At 45.4% G+C, this 17140-nt stretch overlaps 1 protein-coding gene across 4 annotated transcripts in view; it reads left to right on the forward strand.

The window, feature by feature from the left end:
* Positions 1-17140, forward strand: part of nr3c2 (nuclear receptor subfamily 3, group C, member 2) — a 438927-nt gene that overhangs the window by 337112 nt on the left and 84675 nt on the right. For all 4 annotated transcript variants that reach the window (XM_068041172.1, XM_068041180.1, XM_068041201.1 and 1 more), the window contains one exon: positions 6272-6416. In XM_068041172.1, the coding sequence (XP_067897273.1) occupies positions 6272-6416 (145 nt within the window). The remainder of the gene's footprint in view (positions 1-6271; positions 6417-17140) is intronic.

A 17140-nucleotide genomic window follows, 5' to 3' on the forward strand; every position in this document is an offset into this window, starting at 1 on the left:
GCAGATTAAGTTCAATACAGAGAACTGTGAAGTGATTCATTTTGGTAGGAAGAACATGGAGAGAGAATATAGAATAAAGGGTACAATTCTAAATGGGGTACAGGAGCAGAGGGACCTAGGTGTATATATGCAGAAATCATTGAAGGTGGCAGGACAGGTTGAGAGAGCGGCTAATGAAGCATACAGTATCCTGGGCTTTATTAGTAGGGGCATAAAGTACATGAGCAAGGAAGTTATGTTGAACTTGTATAAGACACTAGTTCGGCCTCAGCTGGAGTATTGCGTCCAATTCTGGGCACCGCACTTGAGGAAAGATGTGAGGGCATTGGAGAGAGTACACAAGAGGTTCACAAGAATGTTTCCAGGGAAGAGGAATTTCAGTTATGAAGATACTTTGGAGAAGTTAGGACTCTTTTCCTTGGAGAAGAGAAGGCTGAGAGGTGATTTGATAGACGTATTCAACATCATGAGGGGTCTGGACAAAGTAGATAGAGAGAAACTATTCCCACTCATGAAAGGATCGAGAATGAGAGGGTACAGATTTAAAGTATTTGATAAGAGAAGCAAAAGTGACAGGAGGAAAAACTTTTTCACACAGTGAGTGGTTAAGGTCTGGAATGCGCTTCCTGAGAACGTGGTGGAGGCAGGTTCAATTGAAGATTTCAAAAGGGAATTAGACAATTATATGAAAAGGAAGAATGTGCAGGGTTATGGGAAGAAGCAGGGGAATGGAACTGAGGGAGTTGCAGTTTCGGAGAGCTAGTGCGGACGTAATGGGCCAAATGGCCTTCTTCTGCGCTGTAGCAATTCTGTGATTCTGTGAGTTCTGCCAGGGCCACTCGGCTCCAGATCTAATTACAGCCTTAGTCCGAACATGGACAAAAAGAGCTGAATTCCAGAGGTGACGTGAGAGTTACTGCGCTTGACATCAAGGCAGCATTTGACTGAGTGTAGCATCAAGGAGCCCTAGCAAAATTTAAGTCAATGGGAATCGGGGAAAAACTGTCCTCTGGTTAGCACAAAGATAGGTGGCTGTGGTTGTTGGAGACCTGTCATCTCAGCCCATGGACATTACTGCAGGACTTCCTCAGGGTAGTATCCTAGGCCTAACCATCTCCAGCTGCTTCATCAATGACCTTTCCTCCATCATAAGGACAGAGGTGGGGATGTTTGCTGATGATTGCACAATGTTCAGTACTGTTCGTGACTCCTCAGATACTGAATCAGTCTGTGCTCACATGCAGCACAACCAAGACAACATTCAGGCTTGGGCTGATAAGTGGCAAGTAATGACCATCTCCAACAAGGGAGAATCTTACCATCTCCCCTTGGCATTCAACGGTATTAGCATCGCTGAATCCCCCTTCATCAACATCCTGGGGGTTACCATTGACCAGAGACTGAACTGGATCAGCCCTATAAATACTGTGGCTGCAAGAGCAGGTCAGAGGCTGGGAATTCTGTGGCTAGTAACTCACCTCCTGTCTCTCCAATGTCTGTCCACCACCTACAAGGCACAAGTCAGGAGTTTGATGGAATACTCTCCACTTGCCTGGATGAGTGCAGCTCCAGCAATACTCAAGAAGTTCAACAGCATCCAGGACAAAGCAGCCCGCTTGATCGGCACCCCATCCACCACCTTCAACATTCACTCCGTCCACCACTAGCGCATATAGGCAGCAGATGCACTGCAGCAACTCAATAAGCATCCTTTGACAGCTCCTTCCAAACTTGCGACCTCTATCACTTAGAAGGACAAGGGCAGCAGACGCATGGGAACACTACCACCTGCAAGTTCTGCTCCAAACACATACCGTCCTGACTTGGAACTAAATTGCCGTTTCTTCACTGTCACTGGGTCAAAAACCTGGGACTCCCTTCCTAACAGCTCAGTGGGTGTACCTGCACCACATGAACTGCAGCGGTTCAAGAAGGTAGCTCACCACCACCTTCTCAAGGGCAATTAGCGATGGGCAATAAATGCTGGCCTGGCCAGCGACGTCCACATCCCATGAAAGAATTGAAAAAAATACTATTTAAGTGAAAAAGTGTTTCCTGATTTTGCTCCTAAATGATCTAGCTCTGATTTGAAAATTATGTCCACTTGTTCTTAATTCTATGATCAGAGGAAATAGCTTCTCTGTATCCACCCTATAAATATATTTAACATTTTAAGCACTTCAATCAAATCATCTTTCAATCTTCCACACTCAAAGGACTACAAGCCAGGGTTATAACAACCTGCCCTCATAATTTAATTACTCTAGTGAATCTGCACCACACTCCTCCAAAGGCCAGTTTATCCTTTGCTGAGGTACACTGCCCAAAACTGAGCACAGTACTCCAGATGGTGGCTGACCAATGCTGTATCCAACTGAAGTATCACTTCCTTCCCTTTGTATTCCAGCCCCCTTGAGATAAAGACAGTTCACCACCACCTTCTCAAGGGCTATTAGGGATGGGTAACAAATTGCCAGTAATGCTCACATCCCATGAAACAAATTTTTAAAAATAGCCATTTTGATTACTTTTTTGTACCTGTCCACCAGCTTTGAATAATTTCTGTGCTTGGACTCCCCCCAAATCTCTTTGCTTCTCTACAATTCCTAGTACCTTGAGCACAGTTAGTAGAATTAAGTCAACTTAATTTTCTTTTTGCTATCTTTTTTTTAAAAACTTTTCACGTTCTATTTGTTCTATCCCATCTTCATTCTCTGTTAGCTTTTTCTTTTTGCCAGTGATTTTTTTTTCTTTTTCTCATTCCATTCTCATCTAAATGCTGGACCTGCCAGGAACACATGAATATTTCCATTGGTTCTGTCTGCAGCCAGAGGCAGTGGGAACATTGTTGCGACCCTGGCTGAAGCAATGATGGCTGGCAAAAGTCCCAACGACTTTTTAAAACCACAAACATGGAAAACACCATTTATACTAGAGGAGCTTTTAGATGGGAATCCTTGTAAATGTGAAAACAGAGGAATTCTATTATATTGAACAATCCCATAGGCTTCATTGCTTTGCCATCAGCTGCTTATATTTGCATGCTTACACGCACAAAGACGGACAGCTACACTTGCCAAGTTGCCCATCACCTGTTGTAACTTCATCTCCCATCCACTTTATCTTCTGAATTTCATATTGACCCTGATAAAAGTAGCAGCTGTTGACTCACATCTTGTATAACTGTGTGGTAAGCTATAAAAACACTCGTTATCTACTGCCTTTTTGTTTAACTTTTAACATATAATGAACTGCAAAGAGAGAGGCTGTGGCAATTAGTGAGAACCTTGGCTGGTTTTACCTTTTACTGAAGGAAGGAAGTGCATGACATTTTTTATGCATTATTCTGCCTTTAGTTTTCGATTAATACTGCTTTCACCATCATTTTTTTCAAATAATTCACATTTCCTTCACTGGGGGATTTGTTGTTTTTCATTTTCTTCCTCATAAATGCAGACTAAAGTGGGTATAATTGCTGGCCTATGCCTACCGGGAACCTATGCCACTAATCCCAGCAGATTTTCCAAAGTCAGGAGAGGAAGTTCCCTACTTTGCATGTCAATATTTGGATGCACACGCCCGAGGTGCACCTCAGGTGCAAGTCTGCTCCTGAAGGGAATCTCTGGCTCTTGAGTTGGGTCTGGAGGATTGTCAAGATTCCCTTAGTAAACAGAAAGTAAGTGCCACCTCAGGGCCACTTTAAAAATTTCCAGAGACAAGGCAACAATCTTGGCATAGTCTCCCAGGTGGGAACCAAAAGCCCATACAGCATGTCACTGCCAATGGTCCACTGGTCCTCTTGAGATGCTGGTGCCACAGGAACTCTGGGCTATGCTGTTTGTCATGTTTGGGGTGGATTGAAACTCTGTCCCTTACAAAGTCCCACAAAACCTCTGGTTGGGATCCAGATTTCCCAGGGTAATTTTTGTCCCTTCCGGTACACTCGCACCCAAGTTATGGCAGGTTTTAATGTCTGGGTGTCTGTTAGCAAGCTGCTCACTCAATTCCAACAGGAACATTCACTCTGGACCCCATGAGGTCTCATAGCATCACGTCAAACACGGCAAGGAACCCTCCTGCTGATTATCACCTACCACCCTCCCTCAGATGATGAATCAATGCTCCTCCATGTTAAACACCACTTGGAAGCACAGTGGTAGCAAGGGCACAGAAAGCGTGAAGGACTTCAATTCCATCACCGAGTGGCTCAGTTGCACCACTACTGACCAAACTGGCCGAGTCCTAAAGGACATATCTGCCAGTCTGGGGGTGGTGAGAGAAGCAACATGAGGGAAAAACCTACTTGATCTTGTCCTCACCCATCTACCTGTTGCAGATCCACCTGTCTATGACAGTATTGGTAGGAGTTACCACTGCACAGTCCTTGTGGAGACGAAGTCCCATATTCACAGAGGACACTCTCCATCAAGTTGTGTGGCACTGCCACCATACTAAATTGGATAGATTCAGAACAGATCTAGCAACTCAAAACTGGGCACCCATGAGGCACTGTGGGACAACAGCAGCAGCAGAATTGTATTCAAACAGAGGCCATAACCTCATGCCCTGACATATTCCTCTCTACCATTATCATCAAGCCAGGGGACCAACCCTGGTTCAATGAGGCGTGTAGGAGAGCATGCCAGGAGCACCGCCAGGCATACCTAAAAATGAGGTGCCAACCTGATGAAGCTGCAACACAGGACTACCTGTATGCTGAACAACAGAAGCAGCTTGCAAAAGGCAGAGCTAAGTGATCCCACAACCAATGGATCAGATCAAAGCTCTGCAACCGTGCCACATCCAGTCATGAATGGTGGTGGATAATTAAACAACTGACCAGAGGAGGAGGCTCCACAAACATCCCTATCTTCTATGGCGGGCCAGCCCAGTACATTAGTGCACTAGACATGGCTAAAGCATTTGCAACCATCTTCAGCCAGAAGTGCCGAGTGGATGATCCATCTCAGTCTTCTCCAGAGGTCCCCACCATCATAGATGCCAGTATTCAGCAAATTTAATTCATTCCACCTGATATCAAAAAACATTTCATTGATCAGAAACTTAACTGGCTCAGCCATATAAATACTGTGGCTACAAGAGCAATTCAGAGGCTGTGAATTCTGTGGTCGGTAACTCACCTCCTGACTCCTCAAAGCCTGTCTACCATCTACAAGAGTGTGATGGAATACTCTCCACTTGCCTGGATGAGTGCAGCTGCAACAAAACTCAAGAAGCTTGACACCTTCCAGGATAAAGCAGCTGCTTGATTGACACCCCATCTTCCCCCCTTAAACATTCACTCCTTCCACCACTGACACAGTAGCAGCAGTATGTATTATCCACAAGATGCACTGCAGAAATTTGTCAAGCCTCCTTCGGCAGCACCTTCCAAACCCATGACCTGAACAACATAGAAGGACAAGGGCAGCAGGTGCACGAGAACACCACCACCTGCAAGTTCCCCTCCAAGTCACACAACATCCTGACTTGGAACTATATCGCCGTTCCTTCACTGTCTCTGGGTAAAAATCCTGGGACTCCTCCTGAACAGGACTGTGGGTGCACCTACACCACATAGACTACAGCGGTTCAAGAAGGCAGCTCACCACCACCTGCTCAAGGGCAATTAGAGATGAGTAAGAAATGCTGGCCTAGCCAGCAATGCCCACATCCGAAGAACAAATAAAAAATAGCTGTACAGCAGCACCTTAAAGGGAAGAACTGGCCAGATCACGTGGCAGAGCAACAGAAGGCATAATGTAAGGGGTTGAAGACTTTGCAGAAGGAGCCTGGAAGATGATTCAGGTAATCATGAAGTTTCAAAACTTCCAAATCAATAAAAGTCCCAGAATTGTTTCCAAGGATCATTATAACTTACTCTGGACCTGCCCATTTCTGGCCCTACATCACCCCTGAATGGATACCTTGCCAGTAATGATGAAAATGGCATTGGGGTCCCAAAGACGTCATAGGAATAACAAAACTACTACTTGTTTACATCAGGAATACTGGCTGTCTAAATCAAGGGAGACATAGGGAGATGAAAATCACCCTCTGTTACTACTTACTATGTTCTATAACAAATAAAGACTGCATGTTAGACATTGCTTTGATAGTTTTATTGATTCACTGTCAGAATCAGGCACCGTAGTGGGAGTGGAGCTTAATTATGACACTAAGTGGCAAATAAAAATATTCAATCAAACAAATAAATGAGAATTATGGATGGGAAAATTGTTTGAAGAAATCTTTTATGGCTATTTTGCAGGATTCCGAACTATGGCACTCGATGACCAAATGACTCTACTCCGGTACTCTTGGATGTGCTTAATGACGTTTAGCCTGAGCTGGAGATCATACAAACACACCAGTGGCACAATGCTTTACTTTGCACCAGACTTGGTATTCAATGAGTAAGTGATTTTATATGCTAATTATTTGTTTGCTTGTTTGCAAATTTTCTCCACATACCATGAATGTTGTTCTTCTTCTTAGGCAGTCCCTCGGGAATGAGGATGACTTTCTTCCACTCCAGGGTTGTGGGTCCTTAGGTGACTGAATAGTCTAATTCTGGATCCGCACACTCTGCCACAGGTGGGGCAGGTGGTGTTTGGTGAGGCGAGTAAATGGGATGCTCGAAATTCCGAACACTCCTTCCACTGTTTGCACTTGGTCGCTGCCTGGGCATGTTGACGCTGTTCGAACTGGCTGGCACCTAATGTTGTTCATTAGGCAACCCACAAACAGGGCATTCAGTATTTGATTGGTCTGTCTTAATCCACAATACAAATATTGCCTAGAATTCTGTTTCCTGCATTATATTGTTCAGTATAGTTTGCTGCTCTGCGGCTGCAGTGGAAGCATATTTTGTTAAATTCTAGTTTGTGTGATGTGTGCTGGTGTATATTGGTGATTTGCTGCAGCAAATCTTTAGTATCTTAAATCCTGGCATAAATACTAATATGCATCAGTCAGTTCCAGTGGAGTAAATGCAACTTATAATGATGTTTGCAAAGTGATAATTCGGTGGAAACAGCTATTATCCCTCAAAAGTTCTTATTTCGGCAGCTATAAATTTGGCTCATCCAGTTATGGCCATAAAAATCTAATGATGGAGACTGCTAAGAGGGAGTGAGTTGACATTCCATGCAAAAAGTAATAGGGTTAGATAAATCTGTGACTGAGGCATAAGACTAGGATCATAAGAAAAGAATTAATAAATGAAAACAGACAGATGATAGAAAGGATAGTCATAGTTACCATAGAAGTTGTGAGCAATATGGAGAATGCTTGAGAGCAATCAGAGGAAGTCTTCAAGCCAGGCCTGTGAGAGTAACAGATGGCAAGGAGACATTAAGAAAGGCTTTATAGAAAGCATTATTATGTAATGCCATTAAGCACCTACAAGAATTTCTGGCATCTTCCAGCCCTCCACCGATAACCTACCTGCATGCTCCCGGGGGGGGAAAAATGTTGCAAAAGCACAACTGGAGGCACAGGCAGCTTTTTAGCATATTAGATCCTGGCAGAGAACCAATGTACTGTTATTGCGGTATACCCCTGTAAAATCTAATGATCTAAGCTATCTCTTTGTACCTAGTGTAAATACTGACAGGGAGCAAGGCCTAAGTAATAAATGGAGACAAATGTTTAGGCACAAGTATGCAATGAAACAATTCTCCTTCTGAATATTCTCTCTCTTTCCTGACACAAAACAGTGCTATACATCAGTATTGTCCAATCGAGATCACTGACTAGCCACAGGTGAGGCTGTGGTGACACCATTTTAGTCACATGCACTAATTTTAAACGAAAACACCTTACAATACAGCTAAATGTACTTCATATATATATTTTCTTAAAAAGCATTTTCCATCATTCCAAAACATCTCAGTCTTTCTCTTTCACCCAAAGTTTGAAATTCTGGTTTCAAATTTATGAGATATCTTTGTGCAGCTTCCAGGTTTTTGTCACACAGATGTCACACAATACTTCAATTTCATCAGAGAATGTTGATTCACACAACACGACTCATCAGACCTGCCCTTGCTCTCAATCTAGAATGTGCTTGGATGCTGTTTGCCCGTTGCTATGACATGCCCTGTTGGAGCTGCTCGTTATTGGCCAACATACTGGCATAGAGCAGCTGTTTCGATTGGTGGAGCTGACCATGGTGACGGCTCCCCTCTCCATATAATGTTGCTGGTGCTGAAATCAGCCATTGTCACTGGTGTTACACCATTTTAGCAGATAGCCAGTAAGCAAAAAGCAAATAAAGTGCACACAACGATAAAAAAACACTTGTGCACTCTGCTTTTTGTCTTACCATTTTACCAACAAACGCATTAAAACGCTAAAGCAAAAAGTGTGCGAATGAGTATTGTGATCACATGTCAAGCAACACTACCTATAAATTACTTTTATTTGCTAATTAAAAATACAATTAGTCTCATCAGGATTCCCAATCAGCCACAGGTGGCTGGTATGTTGAGCAGCACTGCTAAACACTCCCAATCCCATACAGCCCAGCATAGCCTCATGTACGGCCGATTCCAATCCAGTTGATTCAATAGGTGGTAATCAACTCTTCCCTGCTGGACATGTATCATATTTTTCATTTAATGGCTTTTCTGGGTTGAGTTGGTATGGTAATACCAGATTGTAGTTGACTCCACTTGTTGGTTTAGCACAGTGAGGTGACAAACATCATGGCCCCGATATTTATGGGGAGGTGAAGTGTGTGTGGTTGAGGTCAAAATTGGCTGAAGAACCTGGCAAGCGTGGAGACGCAATCATCCTGCCAATGTTAATTGTGGGGGCCAGTCTCCGGCAATCAGAAATGGGGGATGAGGTGTGGTAGCATAGTGGTTATATTAGTCGGCTAGTAATCCAGAGGCTTGGACTCATAATCCGGAGACATGATCAGCTGGGGAATTTAAATTCATTTGATTAAGTAAGTCTGGAATAAAAAGCTAGTACCAGTAATGGTGACGATGTAACTACCAGATTGTCGTTAAAAACCCATTTGGTTCACTAATCTCCATTATCTCTACCTGGTCTGGTTGATATGTGACGCCAGGCCTACAGCAATGTGGTTGATTCTTTACTGCCCTTCAAAATGATCTAGCAAGCTCACCATCACCTTCTCAAGGGCAATTAGGAAGGGAAATAAATGCTGGCCTTCCTAGTGACGCTTACATCCTATGAATGAATTTTTTAAAATTAGGTTAGAGGAGGACTTTAATAGGGAGAGTAGCCGGGGAAGGAGTTTGGCAATCGAGGGGGAGGGAGGTGAGAAATTGATGGCAGCAGCGGAGCCCTGGTGAGATTGGAGGCCTGCGTGGGGTGGTGGAGGCCGGGGATTGGGGCTGGGGACATGGTGGAGGCTGGAAATTAGTGCTGGAGATCAGGGCTGGAGTGGGGAGTGGCTGGAGATCGGAGTTGGAGGATTGGTGGAGGCTGGAGATCCTTGGGAAAGCTGTGCCGCATTAGTTAATTAAAAATCAGACTCCCAATTGCACTATAGGGGCCTGATTTAAATATGTAAACAAAAAGGCAGTGTGCGCGGCGGTTTAGGGTTGGGTTACACAGATTTCACTTTTTCTCCTCACACACAAACTCCCCAACCCCCTGCCTGTCTTTGGTGGGGTGGGTGGGGGCACAGGGAGGTTTAATATTGAGGACCAAAAGAGAGAAAGAAAGCATTCGGATAAATTTTCTATTTGCATTTGTATCTCAGTGCTGTAGACTGTGAATTGAAAGCTACCAGCATAGCCCACAAAATGAACTCTTTCACCGTAGCTTCTTTTCCCCTGTGTGGCTGGCTTCCAGGCCAATTGGAGCCAAAGTAATTGCTCTATCGTGGTTTTATGAACTTAGCTTTTGTTGAATAGCTTTAGCAATGCTTGCTTCCTAATTTTAACAAAAGCCTGGGCTGGATTTTCCCAGCCCTATCGTGACAGGCTGGGAGGCAGGAAGGATGGTAATACGGTGGGGGAAAGCCCCGGGAGGGCAGCCGGAACACTTCCCACCACCATGGCATATTACCAGTGGCAGGAACTCCCGAGGGGTTTGATTAAAGACAGGGCTGAAATGTGTGTGAGGTATGCCCTGTTTTAGGTAATGTGGGGCAAGAGGACATGAGTCACAGTCTCAGACCACACCCTCAATAATCTAAGAAAAAGTCAGCGGCATTAAGTACCCTCATCTAAAATCTGCAAGTCTTAATGGGTGCAAGGAGTTAGAAAAATGTCATGTTTGAATCCTGTTATTGCTGTCCACTTTACACAAGAAGGTTACATGAGGTTATGCATTCATTACATTTATATTAATTTCACTTGCAGGTCTGTAAAGATTTACAATTTATTTTGCAATTTAGTGTTGTAAATTTAACATTATAAATATATTGATAAATGTTTAATTAGACTTCCTTAATTAGACTTCTGTAAAGAAGGTATTATGTTGACAAACTGGGAGGGGAAATTAGTCTGCTTCTACTTGGGACTCTGTAAGGTATTTACAGTTCGCCTCATGAGGGTGGGGAAAGATTTGATATGCAGAAAACTAACTGTGGGAAATGCTACCCACTGCAGAGCTTCAAATGAGGATAATAAACAGATGTCTATGTGTTTATGTTACTTAAATACCCCAAGCAGCTGTAACAGTCAAGAGATTCATGTTATGTAACAGTGAGTCAGATTAGAAGCAGGATCTGACCTCTGGTGCTGTTTCAGGAATCTATGATTTTTCTGTAGGAGGGATACCATGGAGAGTTTAACTTGCATAAACGCAGATCTGGAAAGACTTTTTTTGTCCTAGGTATTTTTTATTAGAACATTCCCTGTACACAGCTTCAGTGATGTAATTTAGTCCTTGCTTATTAATTTATAATTGTTTTTTTTTTAATTTACAAATTTAGAGGTAAAGCCAGAACTGTTATGTTGATTGGTAGTGCATTGTAAAACACAGTTAACATTAAATCTCAACACATTATTTAGGTTACCCCCTTGGTTAAATTTATTTTCCCCTCTTTCTTCCTTATCTTTCCTTATCCATCCTTCCCTCTGACTGTGACAGTCTGAGACTAAGCCAGTCTGTTCGAAACCTTCATGTCACATTTGACCCAGGATGAGCTTCTGACCTCATATTCGTGCCATCGCTTAGTCACCTATTTCCACCTCTGTAACATCGTTCAACTTTGTCCCTGTCTCAGCTCATCTGCTGCTGAAACTCTCATTTATGCCTTTTTTACTCTCCGTAAACCTGAGGTCATCCAAAACTCTGCTGCCCGTGTCCGAAATCGCACCAAGTCCCATTCCCCTATCACTCCTGTGCTCACTGACCTCCGTTGGCTCCCAGTCAAGCAATGTCTTGATCTTAAAATTCTCATCCTTATTTTCAAATCCTTCCAAAGCTTCGCCCCTCCCAATCTCGAAATCTCCTCCAGTCGCACAAGACTCTGCAATATCTGCGCTCCTCTATTTCGGGCCTCTTGTGCATCCCTGATCTTAAACGCTCCACCTTGCCTTCAGTTGCCTAGGCCCCAAGCACTGGAATACCCTCCCTACATCTCTCCGCCTCTCCATCTTGCTTTCCTCCTTTAAGACGCTCCTTTAAACCTACCTCTTTGACCAAGCTTTTGGTTATCTGACCAAATATCTCCTTTTGTGGCTCGGTGTCATACTTTGTTTTATATTGCTCCTGTGAGGTGCCTTGAGACGCTTTATTATGTTAAAGGTGCTATATAAATATAAGATGTTAGTGTTGATGTTTCCACATCGTGCACTAATCCCAATTAGAGAGGGGACCAGACTCTGCCCAGTGCTATTCAGTAACCAGTCATGAGGTGGCACCATAAAATAAGCTCGATGAATCACCTATTGATTTCAGCCAACACCAAGGAGTCTGTGCTCGGGTGCTTATTTGTGATGGCAGTGTCAAAATTGCAAACTCATTTGGAATTTTAACTCTTGGTGATCAGCGGGAAGGGAGCAGCTAAAGTGGAGTGACTTCATTACTAGCTTCATTCCTGCTGATCTGTGATTTTAAAGTCACCCCCATACACTAAAAAATCCATAGATCGCCACACACTAAAATAAATCCAAAGAATCCCATTGGCACTGAAAACCTGGTTCGGTAAGGATTTTCCCCAAGCAGCAGCAACTTTATTTGGTTAACACACTCAGAATTTCACAGGATATTCAGAATGTGATTGAATTGAGAAAAATCTACTTTAGCCACAAATTCCATCAAAGATATTTTGGCTTTAAATTGTTGCTGTACCATTGGTAACACATTAGCAGAGTGAAATCCATTCCCATTAGTGTATTACATTACAAAAGCACAGCTAACTGTAAACCGAGAGCTATTGCACCATTGGCTAAACATTAACGACATCCAAAGACACAACAGCATCAGTTTCCGCAAGTACAGTGATAACCCTCAGCTTGATCTCACCACCACTGCTCTCGGCCCCTCCACTATCTTTAAATTGTCAGACTGCTTGTCCAACATGCAGTACTGGATGAGAAGGTATTTCTTCCAACCAATTATTAGGAAGACCAAAGCCATTGCCTTTGGTTCCTGCCACAAACTCCATTCCCTGGCCATTGACTCCATCCATCTTTCTGGCAACTGTCTGAATGTTTATAACCTTGATGTTATATTTAACCCTGAGCTTCCTATCACATATCTGCACCATCAATAAGACCATCTATTTCCATCTCCGTAACATCACTGGACTCCGCCGTAACCTTAGCTCACCTACTGATGAAACTCTCATCCCTGCCGTTGTTACCTTTAGACTTGTCTATTCCAATGAACTCCTGACTGGCCTCCCATGTTCTACCCTCATTAAACTTGAAGTCATCCAAAACTGTCCTAACTTGCACCAATTCCCATTTACCTATCACCTCTGTGCTCGCTGACCAACATTGGCTCCCGGTTAAGCAATGCCTTGATTTTAAAATTCAAACCTCTCCATGGTCTCACCCCTGTATGCCTCTGTAATCTCCTCTAGCCTTGCAACCCTCCAAGATATCTGCGTGTCTCCAATTCTGAACTCTTGAGCTTCCCCAATTTTAATTGTTCCACCGTTGCCTGGGTCCTAAGCTCTGGAATTCCCTCCCTAAACCTTTCTACTTCTCTTTACTTCTTTAAGATGCTCCTTTAAACCTACCTTTTTGACCAACCTTTTGGTCATCTGACCTGATATCTTCTCATGTACCTCTGTCAATTTGTTTTTCCTCGTTCATGGGATGTGGGCATCGCTGGCAAGGCCAGCATTTATTGCCCATCCCTAATTGCCCTTGAACTGAGTGGCTTTCAAGGCCATTTCAGAAGGCATTTAAGAGTCAGTCACATTGCTGTGGGTCTGTAGTCACATGTAGGCCAGACCAGCTAAAGAAAGCAGATTTCCTTCCCTAAAGACCATTAGTGAATCAGATGGGTTTTTACAACAATCGACAATGGTTTCATGGTCACCATTAGACTAGCTTTTAATTCCAGATTTATTAATTGAATTCAAATTCACCATCTGCCATGGTGGGATTTGAACCCATGTCCCCAGAGTATTAGCCTGAGCTCTGAATTACTAGTGTAATGACATTACCACTACACCACCGCCCTAGGCCAGCATTTACTACCCATCCCTCATTGCCCTTGAGAAGGTGGTGGTGAGCTGCCTTCATGAACCGCTGCAGTCCTTGTGGGATCGGTACACCTACAGTGCTGTTGGGAAGGGAGTTCCATGCTTTTGCCCCAGCGACAGTGAACTAATGGCAATATAGTTCTAAGTCAGGATGGTGTGTGGCTTGAAGGGGAACTTGCAGGTGGTGGTGTTCTCATGCAACTGCTGCCCTTGTCCTTCTAGGTGGTAGAGGTCGTGGGTTTGGAAGATACTGTCTAAGGAGCCTTGGTACCTGTAAAGCACCTTGGGATATTTTACTGCATTAAAGGTACTATACAAATGCAAGTTATTGTTGTTGTAGACATATATATTTGCTGACTTACCTTGTCCTGGCGGCAGTAAGACCCACTTCTTTGTAGCTTTAAGGAGCTGCAGCTGCAGTACAGTAGTGTAGTTATGTTACTAGATTAGTATTTCAGAGGACTGGGTTCATAAGGCAGAGACATATGCTCTAATTCCACTACGGCAGTTGAAGAATTTTAATTCCGTTTAAAAAGGTGTCAGGATACTTGGCTGTGAAAGGAGGGCAGGAGCTGCCAACTCCACAAGGTAAGTGCCTTTTACAGCATTTCTTGGAGAACAGAAAGAGCAGGAGTTCTTTCCCCAGCCCTTCAAAGAAGCCTCCAACCTCACCACTGCCTTTCATGGCCTCTGTCCTTCCCTCCGGCCCTGAAGCCTCACTCTCCCTCTGAGGATTTTGAGAAATTCTATGCTGTTCCTGCCAGTAAGAAATTTTATTCCTCTTTCTCCATGCCACTATCTTGGCCGACCTCCCCCTTGCCGATTGTCAGGGACCGACTCGAAGGGTGCATGACTGTGGCCTCCTGCCATTGGCTTTCCTGCCCGGCAGCTGGCCAGACTGTCAATTTGGCCGGCTGCTGGCAGGAAACAGAAGAAAGAAATGATAATGAGGCCCTGCCATTAAAATCAGCAGAACCATTGTGACCTGGGCTTTGCCAGGCTCCTTGGCTGTTTCCAGCCTGCTCCGAACCCTCTGACTGGAATTTTACTGGGCCTTTTAGAACGGGCTCGGAGGCAGGGGTGAGGATGTAAAACCTGAATGGAAAACTTCAGACCAGAAGTCTGTCATCTTCACGTTGTTTCTGCATTTTACCAATGACAGCCAACATGGAGGGCGGTTTTCACACATCGAGATGGCGGAAAGGTAATTAAGTCAATCAGCTGGCTTAATGACAGCAATTTTACATAGATTTTTGCATATTACTAATGGCGCTTGGAAAGCATGGGGCTTCAGAGCCTCGCCTGGTAGAAGGAGGCGGCATTCAAGCGGGAGCTCAGTGCCGGCTTTCTCCAGCAGCCACTGAGAGAGCCAGCGTGGTGTGCCAGGAAGGGTAGAGCACCACGAGTATCAGCAAACGAAGCCGGGGCAGGGGGCATTGGGGAATAAGGCGCCAATACTGTGGGGGCAGGCTTCCAGAGTGCCATTGGGGCAGTGGCACTTGAGCAGAAGAAACAGGTGGGGAAAGGGGGTTGCCGGTTGCATAACAGGCCTTGCACATGAAGAGACGCTGCCTGCCATGGGCCTCATTCACCCAGGCTTTGATGCCCTCATTGAGGAGGAAGAGCAGCAGAGAGGGAGGGAGGTCCAGGCACAGGCATCGGGAGATCAGTAACCTCAAGGCCAACAGGAGGGCCTGCCTCGAGGTGGGGACATGGGAGAAGGGCACAGAGGGGCAGGCAAGCAGCCTCTTGCATGCAGAAGAGGCGACCCTCAGGAGAGGCATTACCATCTGAGGCTCAACTACCTGCAGATGTCTGAGCGGCAGTGTCTCCGAAGGTGCTGCCTCTCCAGGAGGCCGTTACTGATCTGTGTGTCATGATGCAGGACGGGCTGAGCGCCATGGGAGTTGGTGAACACCCAATGCCAGTGGCGCTGAAGGTCACCATGGCACTGAACGCCTACGCCTCCAGATCTTTCCAGGGATCCACTGGAGGTATGTGTGGGATCTCGCAGTCTGCGACAGATCGATGCATCAAGGTGGTGACCAATGCCTGACTGCAGCGGTTCATGAAGGCAGCTCACCACCACCTTCTCAAGTGCAATTAGGGATGGGCAATAAATGGTGGCTAGTGGGTGGTGTAGTGGTAATGTCATTCCACTAGTGATTCAGAGCCGAGGCTAATGCTCTGGAAGCATGGGTTCGAATCCCACCATGACAGATGGCAAAATTTGACTATATGTGTTACTGCACCGATCCAGACAGTCAAGCTGAGAGGTCCATTGAGTTCAGGGTCATCGCTAGTGGAGGGTGTGATCCACTGCACGCATGTGACCATCAAGGCTCCCACAGACCAGCCAGTGGCTTTCATCAACAGGAACGGCTTCCATTTGCTTAATGTACAATTGGATTGCGAACACCACAGACAGATCCTTTAGATGCTTGCATGATTCCCGCGAAGCAGCCATGTACCGACATACTCCAGCAGTCCCAGGTACCACAGCTTTTCCTGCCCTCCCACCCCCCCCCCCCACCCCATGCACCTTCATGGATGGATACTCAGAGACAAGTTCTATCCATTGAGGACATGGCTACTTATGCCTTTGAGGAACCTGCACACAGATGCATGTGAGAGATACAACACCTGTCACGGGTCCACCCGCATGACCATTGAACAGGCCATTGGATTCCTGAAGATGCAGTCGATCCATCCAGTGGAGCCCTTCAGTATGCCCCAGCGAGGGCTTTGCGCATCGTGGTGGTTTGCACTGCACAACCTGGAGCTGCAGAGGGATGATGCATATATCAATGAGGATACCGTGGCATGGTCACACTTGGCATAGTCCCTCGCATCCAGACCCTTGAAGGAGCTAGGGTGTAAGTGAAGCCCCAAAGGGCAGGAAGAATTGGAAGGAGATGGAGCACCAACACATTAATCATTTATTAAGTGGCACAACAGACACAAGGCTTAGCACTTAGATAAGCTATTCGCCTGTGAACCCCAGGTGCAGCTAGGCTCTCTTCTTAAAGAGCATGCTCCTATGTGGTTCTCTCATTGCACGCAGCTGAGGTGGAGGAGGCTGCTGAACTTGCTGCCCCGTAGCTTGGCGGTTGTCCTCTGGCTGCCTGAGGCCTGGAGGGCCCTGGCATTCTGAGGACTCCAGCACAGGTGCAGGGCCCTCCTCTGTCATCTTGGCTACTCGAGGTAGTGGTGTCACTGGCAGAGGGGCTGAGGAGCCGCTGTCCACACTAGGAGTGTCCTGAGATGAGCACCAGATGCAAAAGGCAGCCACTGCTGCTTCCTTGCAAGGCTTGTACTTCCCTGCTGACCAGAGAAGTGTGAGGACCTTCTGGAGAGTCCAGGCACATCATCCCTCTCTTGCATTGCCACTGCTGCATGGCATGCAGGTCTACGTGCATCTCCGGCATCCACTGACTGGTCTGCTGGATCTTCCTCTCCATGAAGATCACCAGTCTCTCGACGGAGGAA

Source organism: Heterodontus francisci, chromosome 1 (assembly GCF_036365525.1).
Source record: "Heterodontus francisci isolate sHetFra1 chromosome 1, sHetFra1.hap1, whole genome shotgun sequence".
NCBI lineage: Eukaryota > Metazoa > Chordata > Chondrichthyes > Heterodontiformes > Heterodontidae > Heterodontus > Heterodontus francisci.